We start from the raw sequence: 12,464 nt of genomic DNA on the forward strand, positions 1-12,464 counted from the left end.
GGATACATACATAAAACTCAAAAGATAGTTATCATACAAATTGTTTTCCACAAAATATTTATAGTATTTACCTTCAAATGCTGCTTTTCTAGGTCTAATATTTTGATCTGTGTCTCTAGATCTTTTATGGTTTCCTTTAGTTGATCCGTATCTGACAACAAAAATTAAAAAGACTCAGGTTTTTCTAAGTTCAAGATAAAGCATTTATTTTAGAAAATAAGCAGAAAACATGAAACTTACAGCCTTGAAAGTGCATCATTTTATGGCTTAGACACTTTACAGTTACTGAATGATACCACTGTTAGGTATATCGTAGCAAGCAAAAAGAAAAGTCATTGCAAGTAAAGACTAAGTCCAATTTTTTATACAGGAGAAATTCTTACTTTCACGGAAAAATTCTACAACCAGTAAAATTTGTTACATACTAAAAATACAGAAGAAAAACAGATAGTTAGACAAGGAATTAAAACTACAGGCTGTCCAAATGCATCTACCCAACACAAGACTAGCTAGTCTATGTCATCAGTATATATTAACTGTACAGTTACTGTGTACAAAATGTCCAAGGCAGCTGTGTGATACAAAGTATGACATAATTCATACCTTGACAGGAAAATGAAAAGTCCAGAAACACAACATGAAAGGTTTACATAATATACAGGATCCTCCACAAGTTAACGTACCTGTAAGTTTATAATTAAGAACAGGCAAATAGCCTTTCATCTGTGTTAAAATCATGTTCCCTAAATACTATATATAATATATCTTATACACACAACCGCTGGAATATAATTTTGTGTTAAAGTCTAAGAAAATTGTGGACAGAAAACAAATTTGCATGACTCAGACGACAACATATTTACTAAGGTTTCTCTTTAATGGTCCTGTTAAGTATAACTAACATGCAGATGGAGATTTAAAATAAAAAGGATGACATAATTACTTTCTAATGGGATTCAAGTCAGCCAGTGAAATCATTTTTTAAAACTCACAAAGTGTTAAGGAGGTCTTAATCAGTGGGCTACTATATTGCACAGACTGGTACACAGTGCAGGAAAAGGAAAGTTAAGTATAGCATCTTTCGAAAGCTATTCAAATGACCACATATTTAAATGGTGATTTAGAACTTTCAAAACAGATTCCATTAGATTTTGAAGCTTAATAATCTTGAAATATAAGGTATCATCCCCTTCACATAGGAGATGTGAGTAGTCAAATTCACTGAGAAAACAATTATAAAATAGGGGCTCTTTTTGTACAGTGTCTAATACTTCCAAGATGGGTATGGTGTATCTATTCATAAATATATATATTGAGAGAGACTATGTATTTTTAGGAACAAGAAGCAATGCAGCATAGTGGTTAAAAGAAAGACTACCAAGGAGATTGACATTTCACTGTGTTTTACCTCTGCCACTTCCTAGATATCGTGATTTTGGGGTCAGATTACTAACCTTGTTGAATCTGTTTATCACACGGTAAAGTGAAGACAAAAATATACCATAAGAATAAAGCAGAATACTTATAAAGCACATAGCATATGTCTAGTATCAGCTCTACATAAGCACTTTATTAAAAAGCATCAGGACTAAATGGATAGTAAAGAAAGTTTTGCAAAACAGTTGAAAATGATTCAGATAAAAACTGGTACAATCTTTTAGGGCAGAACTTAGCACATCAAAAAACCCAAGCTACCAAACGGCACCATAATGAAGTTAGAAAGTTCATTATAGAATTATTTTACAATAGCAAAATCAACCACTTCCCAGCCCAATTATTTGAATATAGGTGATCAAAAAGTCTATACTCATTAATTTTTTATAAGATAACAGGAAATATAAAAAGTAATTTTACCAAATGTATTCAATGCAAGAATCAACTAGTTTGAAATGACATCTGCCCAAGCAAAGCTCGGGATAGTCAATATGTAAATATGCTTCCTGAGTGATGTTTCAGGTAAACTGTTCAGTAGTTAAACAAAATGTGTATCAAAAGGTAAATGGATAAATATATTATCTATATAATAATACAATACAGAACTATTAAAAGATTGACACACACACAAACTTGAAAAGATGTCCATAGCAAACTTATAAAAAAAAAACAGCTAGAAATATAACTGAGGGGGTTTAGCTCAGTGGCAGAGCACTTGCCTAGCATGTGTGAGACCCTGGGTTAGATTCCCAGGACTACACACACACACACAGCTAGAAATATGGGGTATGAATCCAATTTGCAGTATTTGCCAAGAAAATCTCTCTCTATATATATATATGACATAGGTCTATTCTCTCCTCACAACAGGTATATCCTATATATCTGGCACAATTTGATTAATAATCATTATTCCTACGGGAAATGTAACACACATACACACACACACACACACACACACAATGCCCTGATAAATTATTATCTCAAATATTCAAAACAACTCATTCTGGTAGATTCTATGACTACAAAAGAGAAAACTAAAGCGTTATGGGACTCTTCTGAGTTCATCCTACTAGCAGGTATGAGAGCTGTGATTCAAACCTCCTCCAACTGGCCCTAGAGCAAGAGCTTCCCACACTGCAGTGGCAGCCCCTTTCTGTTTCTATCCTGTGGTTCTCTGCGTGAAAACTGAAACAAAGATGTCAAACACTGCCTAATATGGAGGGACATGTGCTGGAAATATGTGAATTAAGACTATTTGAATGTTTCACTGTGTATGTCTGCGAACCTACCATGAGTATTGATTCTTGAGGTTACAAATGTTTTAGTCAACAGAAATTTATAAATACAGAGTCCTCACATGAGGAATCAATTGTACACTGTGTATGTGTATATATACAGATATTTTGTATAAATATATGTGGTATATATTAGTGGGTCTGTATATGTGTGTGTACCTGTGTATACAGAATAATTATCACTACTGAATGTAAATGGAACATAATAAGAAAACAGGTTTTATTTTGCAGCAGGAAAAAAGAATATGTACAATGTTCACTTGTTTGTAGTTTTAAGAATAAAAAGGAGTAATGGGGATTTAGCTCAGTGGCAAAGCACCTGCTTTGCAAGTGTGTGGTCATGAGTTCGATCCCTGGTACCGATAAAAAAAGAAAAAAAATAGAAATAAAGAATAAAAGGGAATGATTAATAATATTTAGAAAAAAATTTTCAGAGGAATTGATGGACCTATATGAACAAACCAGAAGTAAGAGACCTAGTATTCATTTCTTAGAATTGTGCCGGGATTAAACCTGAACATCTCATAGAATATGAGAAAAACGTGTATGTGGTACTCAACAATATAAACAGAGGCCTGAATGGAAATATTTTTATAGCATAGGGAGACAACAACTCTTACAAGTTCCTATCAGGGATTTGGTTTTACAGGAAAGCAATTATAAGAAACCTAAACAAAAACAGGTAAATTCTAATTTTAAAATGTACGGTAGCAAAGAAGTCTTAAAAATACATTACCGGTAACGGTGCTTTCAGCTCTACTTTGGTCCTTGTTTACTTCTAGCTGATACATTAATTCTGATTTTTCTTTTTCCAGTTGACTATAAGCTAATCTGGAACACAATGATGTACGTTTTAAAAAGCCAACAGACGTCGCTTCACAAAATATGTGAGTACTTCTTAAAAACTAGTGATGTACACTTCTCAAAACGTATTTATAAAGGTAAATATTTATTCACTTTCTTTCTGAAACATTCTCAAACACCACTGATCAAAAGCCTTCATCATCTACCCTGATGTTAGTTTCAAGAGTAGTTTTCTTACAAGAAGGCCCCAATGAAAGTAGGCTACAAAGACGCCTCCAAGTAAAGGATTGTCCTCTAGAATTTGCCTCTGGAAAATGAGGTTTTAATCCAACTATGCCATGAGGGAAATTTAAATTACCAAAGGGCAACACTAGAATTGGAATTATCCTTTTCCTCAGCATCTGGCATGTAAAGGAATAACAGGCTCTGAAAGGATGACCTAATTACATAACGTACTAAGCAGCAAAGTTGAAAGAATTGAGTCTCCAGCTATAGAAAATCAAATTATATAAAATAGAAACTTAAAAAGAAAGAAAAATGAAGTAGTCATATGAATACAGAGTGTACCTAAGAACCTGCAGCTCCCGTTTAAGGCCTTCCTCTGTCTCAGCATCTTCAGGTATTTGCTTGAGAATCTCAATCTTTGGGCATGATGAAGTTAGAAAGTAAGAGTTTAGAGCAGAAATACGAGATTTTATAATGATATACATTTTCATAAGTTATAATATTAAAAACTAGACTTTCACAGGCACATATATCACTGTTCATTTATTCAGTGAGTATTTTTTAACTACTGCATGTTAGTCATTGTCCTAAGTCCTGAGGATACAGCAATGAACAAAAGAACAAAAGTGTCTTTTTCCATTGTCTACATTTTTAACCAAGGAAATGAGGATGTAACATAAGGCTGTGACTGACATGTATGTGACATGATGTATACTAGTGCCAGAAGGTACACAGGCCTATCAAGAAAAATGACCCAGCTTAAGAGGATAAAGTGATGGAGGTGAGGGTAGGGACCTCTCTCTCCAACAGCCTTCAGTTAAGCAAGGACATGAAGTGTGCAAGCGGACTGTGACAATACTGGGCGAGTAATACTCTTGTAAACAAGAGTGAAGCTTGGAAGCTTTCGTTATTCTGGTTTGTTTGAAGGATGGAAAAAGTTACTGTGACTAAAACACTGTGATAGGAGAAAATGGTAGAGGACTGGAGAAAAATTAAGTGTCAGATTATGGCTTTACAGGCTGGGAACAGACTTTAAAGTCTCATTCTAAGGTGATGAAGAACCACTGAAGATTCTGAGGCAGGGGCCAGTGTTTTACCTAACACTTCAAAAAGGTTATTTGACATGTGTGTGTGTATGTGTGTAAAATAGACCAGAGGTATTGTGTGTGTGTGTGTGTGTGTGTGTGTGTGTGAGAAGGTAAAAATGATGACAGGAAAGATCAGTTAGGAGATTACTGCAATTGTTTGAGTATGAGACAACAGTACACCCAAGAAGAGCAGTGACGGAGATACTGACAGGTGGTCAGATTTGGTGTATATTTTGAAAACACAGCTGGTATGATTTAGTGATCTAAGAGATGTGGAGAATGACAGAAACAATGAAGTTGATGATTCACAATTCCTGGCTAAAATAAATGAGTGAAATTATGGTGTAACTCAGATAAGATTTCTAGGAGAGCACTTAAGAGTCCATTATTATTATTATTATTATTATTATTATTATTTACTTAATACAAAGATTCTCTTGAGACACAATGCATTATTTTATCACATAAAGAAAATAGTAATACATGCCTGTTGTTCAAGGTCTTCAGTGTATTTCTTAATTTTTTGTTCTTTCTCTTCTGCTTCTCTTACAAGCTGTTTAAGTTCAGTAATGCTTTGATTTTTTTTGGCAATATCAGTTTCCAATTCTTTCAGCTTTGTTTCATACATTCTAAAAGTATAAAAGGAAAAACAGTATAGACACAGTATGTAATTTCCCATTATGTCAGTCCACATTATTACACTAAAAATAACATCTGACTATATAGTCTCTTTCAGTCAAAGCATTTTCCTTTTACATATTTATTTAGCACTAAAAGGTGATAGGAGAGATAAGTATTTCTATTTAACAAATATGAAATTAGAAGAAAATAACTAGATGTTTCCCCAAAATTATGAATAAGGATGTAGTCAGTATTTGACCACAGAAATAAAAAGTGGTATGTAGGAAGAATGAAGCCTGTAAAAATCTAAAAAGCTAAAAAAATCCATATGTCAAGCTAAATTGTTAAAAATTGAGCCAAATAGTTTAAAGTGTGCTATCATACCTAAAGCAGAATAATACTTGTACTATTCAAACTTTTCCAGAAAAAAAGAGGGAGGGAGAAAAGTACTTTCTGTTACATTAAAAAGGCTAGTAGTTTATCTTTGGCAACAAAATTTGGTAGAAATAGTGTGAGTCATGATTTTTTAACTATATTCAGATAATTTAATAGACAATGGAAGGCAATGTTCTAAACTTGACAAAACTGTCTATCAAAGGAGAAAGTAAAACGTAAGACATGCATTCCTTCACATCATCATCTTCATGGTTCAAGCATCTAAGCAGAGGCCTTTCCCAATGATGCTGTGTAAAACAACCTCCATACTGCCCTGAACTGACCCACAGTCAGCAGGTGAGACCCAGAGTATGTATTACAAGTTTGTTGAGTACAGAAAAGCCACTGTAAAGGCCACAGCATGAGCAACATCACCTGTATCATAGATCTCAAGAAACATCTCGAAAGTGTTTCAATGAGCTCAGTTTAACACTGTAGCAATTTTTATTTATTTCCGGCCTGAGCAGGGAGAGATTTAGGAAACATGGAAGTCAAGGATTAGAATGACCTTTTTCTCTGTCAGGAAATTTCTATTTTGACTTATTTTTTTTTTTTTTTCAAAAGACCTTAATAGAAGTATTCGCTATGCTCAGTTACACTGTTCTCAGATAACAAAACATAAATGATTTAAACTGCTAAAATTATCTCCAATTATGATTAATATCATCTTCCTTCCCAACTGTTAATATCTCATTAACCTCTTTTGTTGTTTTAGAGAGCCCTTTTAGAAAAGGAAAGGAATCATCATCTTCACAGATACAAATAACCTGAGACAGAAGATACAAAATTTAGTCCATGTCTCAGTAAGAACTAGTTTTTTCGAAGGCATGGAAATTACCCAGCTTTCTGAAGGAACTCAGGCAAGACAGAGCTATCGGACTTAACACCCAGCAAGAAGGATGGATACCTCGCAGTAGAGGTACTAGGTAAATATCTGCTGAATACATGCATCTCAAAATAATTCAGAAATCTTTCTGAAACCGTATCAGACTCAAAAGAAATTAAAGGATTAACTAAAACATTCACTGATAGGGGTGGGGTGGGGCTACCTGAAAGCCACTGCTGGTATCTGAGAAGGCAGAAAAACTGACCCTTTTCCCCTCCATACTAACATGCTTGGTATTTTCACCCTGACACTAAACAAGCTTAATAATTGTTTCCAGAATGTAGATGGGAAAAATGAAGGCCAGAGAGGGTAGATTCGGACTCAAGGTATAGTGTCTCTGTAAGAACTAGGGACTCCTCCAGGACTACACAGCAGTCTAGGCTGCCCCCGATGTACTTGTCTATCCTCTCTCTTTTTCTTCTTAGATTTGGCTGACAGTAAGGCTGATCTACCACTGTGGAATCTTTTAATCTCACAATGCAAATACCCTCATCCTAGCTGTAGTGATGGTGGGCAACATCTCCCCTCCATCAAGGTCATTTCAAATAGCAGGTAGGGCAGAGGTAGTCCTCAAAGACACAAATGGGAGTCCAAGGACACACAGATGTAAGGAGCTGTATGAAGATAGTAGGACATGGATGAATTTGCCTCTTAAAATATTAGATATGCTGATTGCAAAGAATACTACTTTCCCACTTCTGTGGGAAAGAATATAGGCAGGATCCCATTGGCCACTTGCCTCAAGACTCTGAATCAGCAAGGGGAATGACGCCAGAGCCTTTTGCCGACTCACCATGATCATGATAAACTACCCATGATGATAGGAATCATGACTGTTCACCTATAAAATCTCACAGCCACAAAGAGTAGCTTCAAAAGGAAAGAAATCCCATATATTTTCAGGAAAAATCCACAGGATGGGAGAAAACTGAGTAGAAGAAAACACTGGCTAGACTTAAACTGCAGAATTCATCTGTTAAGGCTATCTAAAGAGAAAATGCCCAGATTAAAATCCCAAAGGTACTGCAACTCAGCACAGATTGTGACAAGGCAGATTGCTCGGTTCCTAGCTCATATCTTAAGTGCAGATGAAGCAGCTGAGGTTGCAGCCAGAGAAAAACAGCACCAAGGGGAACCTGCAGCATCAGCCCCCGATCACAGCTGGCACTAACTTCATGACACACACACCTGGCTCCACAGGCTGAGCCTAGCTCCATGTGCTCTGTTCGATGCCCCCCGCCCCCCACTAGCGGAACACACTAAGGAAGAAAGAGACTGTTCATCAGAGCTAAGACAGGATGTCAGTACCATGTTAAATCAAACAACCAAACTGTTCATCCAGATAACCAGGTTGTTAAGAATAATATTCTCGAAATCAGTGCTATCAGGGAAACTGTATTTGTTCCTACCTTGCAACAACAATTGACTTCCAGCTCTTGCTGTCCGCGCCTTCTAGCGGTGGCCCTCTACTTTCTGCTAACTGTAGTCTCTTAGCAGTCTCTTCTAGCTGAACTGTCATCTTCTCATTGAGAATCTCTAAATTATTCTTGGAAATCCGCAGTTTCTCTGCAGCCTCAGTTTCCTAACATTAGAAGCTAATTAGTTCGTGCATTATGACAAAACATAATACTGTTTTCAAAGATAAAATGTATTCAAAATTACAAGTTGGAAAAACAAAAAATGTAGAGTTCTAAATGCTGATTAAAACTGCAATAAAAAATATCTAGTGTTTTTCCTCTAAAACACATTAGGATCATAGCAGTTACTAAGAAAAATCATGTAAATAGGGCCAGAGAAACATATTTACTGGTTACTTTTCAATTTGTCATTTTTTCCTCTGTAGCAGTTTTAAAATAGTTCATATTTTTTTACACATTTAATAGATAATGTGTTTTGACTCCCTCATTTAAGAGAACTTGTTATAAGCATAAACCATGTTTAAATGACAGATAACTTCCACTATTATACATCCATATTTAAAGCATTAATAAGATCACTATTGCTTGGTAATACACAGTTTCTCTTGTAACTAGTTTACAACCCAATTTCAATTTATTCAGTAGAACATCCCTATAAATAACAATGCCTATTTGTCTGGAGCAAGGAATATATTTTGCCATTTAAATAAAAAAGAAAGGCATGTTCTAAGTCACATGCATAACCACTAACTCACTTAAACCTCACAGCAGCTCTGTGACATAAGCATGCTTACGATTCCCAATTTTATTTATGAGGGAATTAAACAACAGAGAGAAATAGCTTGTCCTAGTTCCCATGACTCCTAAGTAATAGAGCCAGGAACTGAATCCAGCGTGAGTAGCTTCTACATTTTAGTGTAGGATTTGTTAATGTTCATATTATCAGTATCTCTCATGGTTAAAGGATATAACGTCAGGTGGTAAAAAAAACACAATTCCTCAATTTTTTTTAGTATCTACTTTGCACAGACACTCTCATTTTAAGTTTTGCCCAGATGTCCTTCTTAATTAAAAGAAAATTAATATTTTTAATTAATCACCGAAGTCATACCTTTTTAAGTTCTTTACGAAGCCTTTCATTTTCAGCAACAATTTTTTCTGTCCCTTTGGTCTTGGATTCATACTGCATGCTCAACTGACGTCCAAGATGGACTTTAAGTTTTTCTAATTCAGCCTAATAATTTAAAAAGAAAAACGCAAACCAAACACTAAACATGATCAAAACAAGGAAATAAAATGAAAGATGATTTTTCAAAATCATAATGTTTAATTCAAAGTAGCTTTAGTGACCATATTTGACATGATTAAGAATTGAGTCTTCCCCTGAATATTGGTCATTTAAACAGAAGTTACCGGTGTTGGCTATACGTTAGATGAGGTGCTGACTGTACGACACAAATTCAAAAACCCCCAACACAGCACCTACCACAGGGCCCACCTAATCCAATTAATCTCAAGGATGGGGTCTTGGGCATCGTGTTTAAAACCTAATAAAAGTAGTATTTGTAGCACCAAAGTGAGAATCAATGGTCTTGAAATAAGAAAAACTAAATGGAACCACTATGTGACTGTCCTTATAGATGTCTCCAATAATTTTTTTCTATCAGTATAAAATATATATACAGCATCCACTGTGCATTTTATATACTGAATTTAAAATCTACCTAGAGTTAATAAAAACTACAATAGTAAAGCATTCACATTAAAATTACCAAATTTTAAAAATTACCTTTAATTTCTCATTTTCCTTCTCGATATTTGCCATTTTTTCACTGGTCAGTATCCCTGACGCTCTTTTCAATTGCTCATTTTCCCTTTGAACTTTTTCAACTACTTTTTTCATTAAGCCAATGGTTTTCTCTAGTTCTGGGATTGTCTTTCCACTTCTACCGGACTGCAAAGAACAGGTCAACCTTTTCATTTAATCAAGTATTTGCAAGAGTATAATATTAAGTACCAACCACATAACCGGCCCACAATTGTATTCATTATTAATAATTTCCAATCACTGGTTCCAAATTATGTGTTAATTCAGTGCATCCTTCAAAGAATCTTACTAGATAGGAAGTACATTTCTCACTTTACATACATGAAAACCAAGACTTAGAACATCTGATATGCCTAGAATCATGTAATAAGTAGTGGCTTAAATAGTTTAGTTTTAATAACTGATCCACATGAATAAACCGAAATATGCCATTCAGTTAATGTTCTGTTAAATATACCAGGAGTTGCCTTTATAGAAAATTAATTCACAAAAGAGAAATTATATCTTTAATGAGCTCATGAATAATCAAATATTAACTGTAGCATTACATACATAATTTTCTTCAAGAGTAGCCACTGCTTAAAATTCAGTTTTTGTCTAGGAGACATCTAAAATAAAAACACCTTAAAAATGTTAACAGAGGTGGGTCACTAGTTAAGCACAATTGCTTACAACTTCAAATAAACATTTTTTAATATTTGAGTAATAATGTGCTTAATTTTTTCAGTTTGTACTCATTATTAATCAGAAAAGATCAAACTGACACATTTTGTTTTTCAATATTTTATTTTTAAGCTGATATTAAACTATATTAAATTCAGTGTAGTATAAGATATAAATTAATATCAGAATAAATGAAAACTTCTAAAAGAAACAATTATCATATTTTCAAGTTCTGACAAAAGTTAATGAAATAAATTAAGTATCATTCCACTTCAGGGCTTTCAAACTTGCCATTTCTACCTTCTGAAATTCTTTGTTTAGAGTTTATTTGCACATGCACTATCATTTTAAACACATGTTGCTGTCAGTATTATTTCCAATAATACTCAGTATTTTTGTGGACTCCATCATATATTTAAATTATTATCTAAGTTTTTGCACTGATTGCTTCTCATCAACAAGGAAGAGCAATTAGTTTTTGCTCTCCAAGTGACATACTCACCCCTCTGAGTTTCCGTTCAACTTCGGATTTTTCTTTCTTAAGAAATTCACACATTTCCTTTAAATCTCTTACTTGATTCTAAAAGATAAAATAGAATACACAGCAATCTGACATAATTACAGACATTCAAAAGGACAGGCAAACAATTCATGTGAACTAACAATCTCTCTACCAGTACAGCAAACAGAACTTTACACTAACAAAGGCTGTGAACTAAGACATACATTAGTAAGAGTATTCTGCACAGTGACTCTCAAGAAATAGTTCCAGGGGCTGGGGATTTAGCTCAGCGGCATAAGCGCCTGCCTTGCAAGCAGGCAGTCGTGAGTTCGATCCCTGGTACCGGAAAAATGAAGAAGACAAAAAAAAAAAAAAAAAAAGAAATAGTTCCATATTACTGCCTCAGTATACACTACAGAACTCTGACTTTAACTCTTTGAGCTTACACAAGTAGATCTTTATCATGTGGTATGAAACAAAAGAGAACTAAAGCAGCCCAGACAAAGACTCTATTACAGGAAAAGATACAGAATATCAAAGGTTATAGAAAATAAAACTGGGAAAAGTAAAATTTCTACAAGAAACAATGATCCTCATTTTTTCAAGTGTGAAAACTTTTAATGAAATAAACCAAGTATTGCTGCATCTCAGGACACTCAAACTTGCTATTTCTATTGCCTGGAATTTTTTTCTAGTGCTTGTATGTCTCACTTCTCTAACTCTCCCCCTGGCTCTCAGTTCAGAATCACTATTTTAAGAGACATCCCTTACTACCATTTTAAATTGTTCGTCTCCCTTTAGCTTGCGTGGATCACATTTCATTTCTTAGTGTTTAGCATCAGCTGACATGCTGAAGAGTGAGTTGTTTACTCTGGTGTATTGTCAGTCTTCCCCAGTAGAACATTAAGTTTTACAAATACATGCATTTTTGGCTGCTATATCTCAATACTTAGACATGTATGATGTAAAGTTGGCTCTCAACAAATAACTGTTAAATGAGAAAGTGTATAAAATATGCTACTACTGTGATATTTTGTGAGTATTCATTTTATATACATAAATGGGAGGGGACAGGTTTAGTAGCTTCCAATATCCCAATACAATACAGAATGTTACACTGACCTTTAGTCTTGGTAAATCTTTATTTGCTTGTTCAAGCTGAAATTTCAGTTCAATATTTTCAGATGACAACTTCAAGTTTGCCCTCTGGAGCTCTTGTTCTTTTTGATAATGATCACTTCCCTCTACTCCAGAAGTCTTCA

The 12,464-nt window shown here is 34.5% G+C and overlaps 1 protein-coding gene across 5 annotated transcripts in view; it reads right to left on the reverse strand.

Annotated features, from left to right (window-relative positions):
• Positions 1-12,464, reverse strand: part of Cep290 (centrosomal protein 290) — a 72,433-nt gene that overhangs the window by 1,234 nt on the left and 58,735 nt on the right. For 4 of the 5 annotated variants that reach the window (XM_063255268.1, XM_063255269.1, XM_063255267.1 and 1 more), the window contains 9 exons: positions 12,325-12,459; positions 11,203-11,280; positions 9,999-10,163; positions 9,321-9,443; positions 8,201-8,373; positions 5,337-5,478; positions 4,104-4,177; positions 3,469-3,563; positions 72-151 (listed from right to left, as the gene is read on the reverse strand). In XM_063255268.1, coding sequence (XP_063111338.1) covers positions 72-151; positions 3,469-3,563; positions 4,104-4,177; positions 5,337-5,478; positions 8,201-8,373; positions 9,321-9,443; positions 9,999-10,163; positions 11,203-11,280; positions 12,325-12,459 — 1,065 coding nt within the window. Of the gene's footprint in view, positions 1-71; positions 152-3,468; positions 3,564-4,103; positions 4,178-5,336; positions 5,479-8,200; positions 8,374-9,320; positions 9,444-9,998; positions 10,164-11,202; positions 11,281-12,324; positions 12,460-12,464 lie in introns of those variants that run through there. The other variant, XM_063255271.1, reaches the window with a different exon arrangement.

This window comes from Cavia porcellus, unplaced genomic scaffold (genome assembly GCF_034190915.1).
Source record: "Cavia porcellus strain 051 isolate PalLab524CR breed Dunkin Hartley unplaced genomic scaffold, mCavPor4.1 scaffold_8, whole genome shotgun sequence".
Taxonomy (NCBI): Eukaryota; Metazoa; Chordata; class Mammalia; order Rodentia; family Caviidae; genus Cavia; species Cavia porcellus.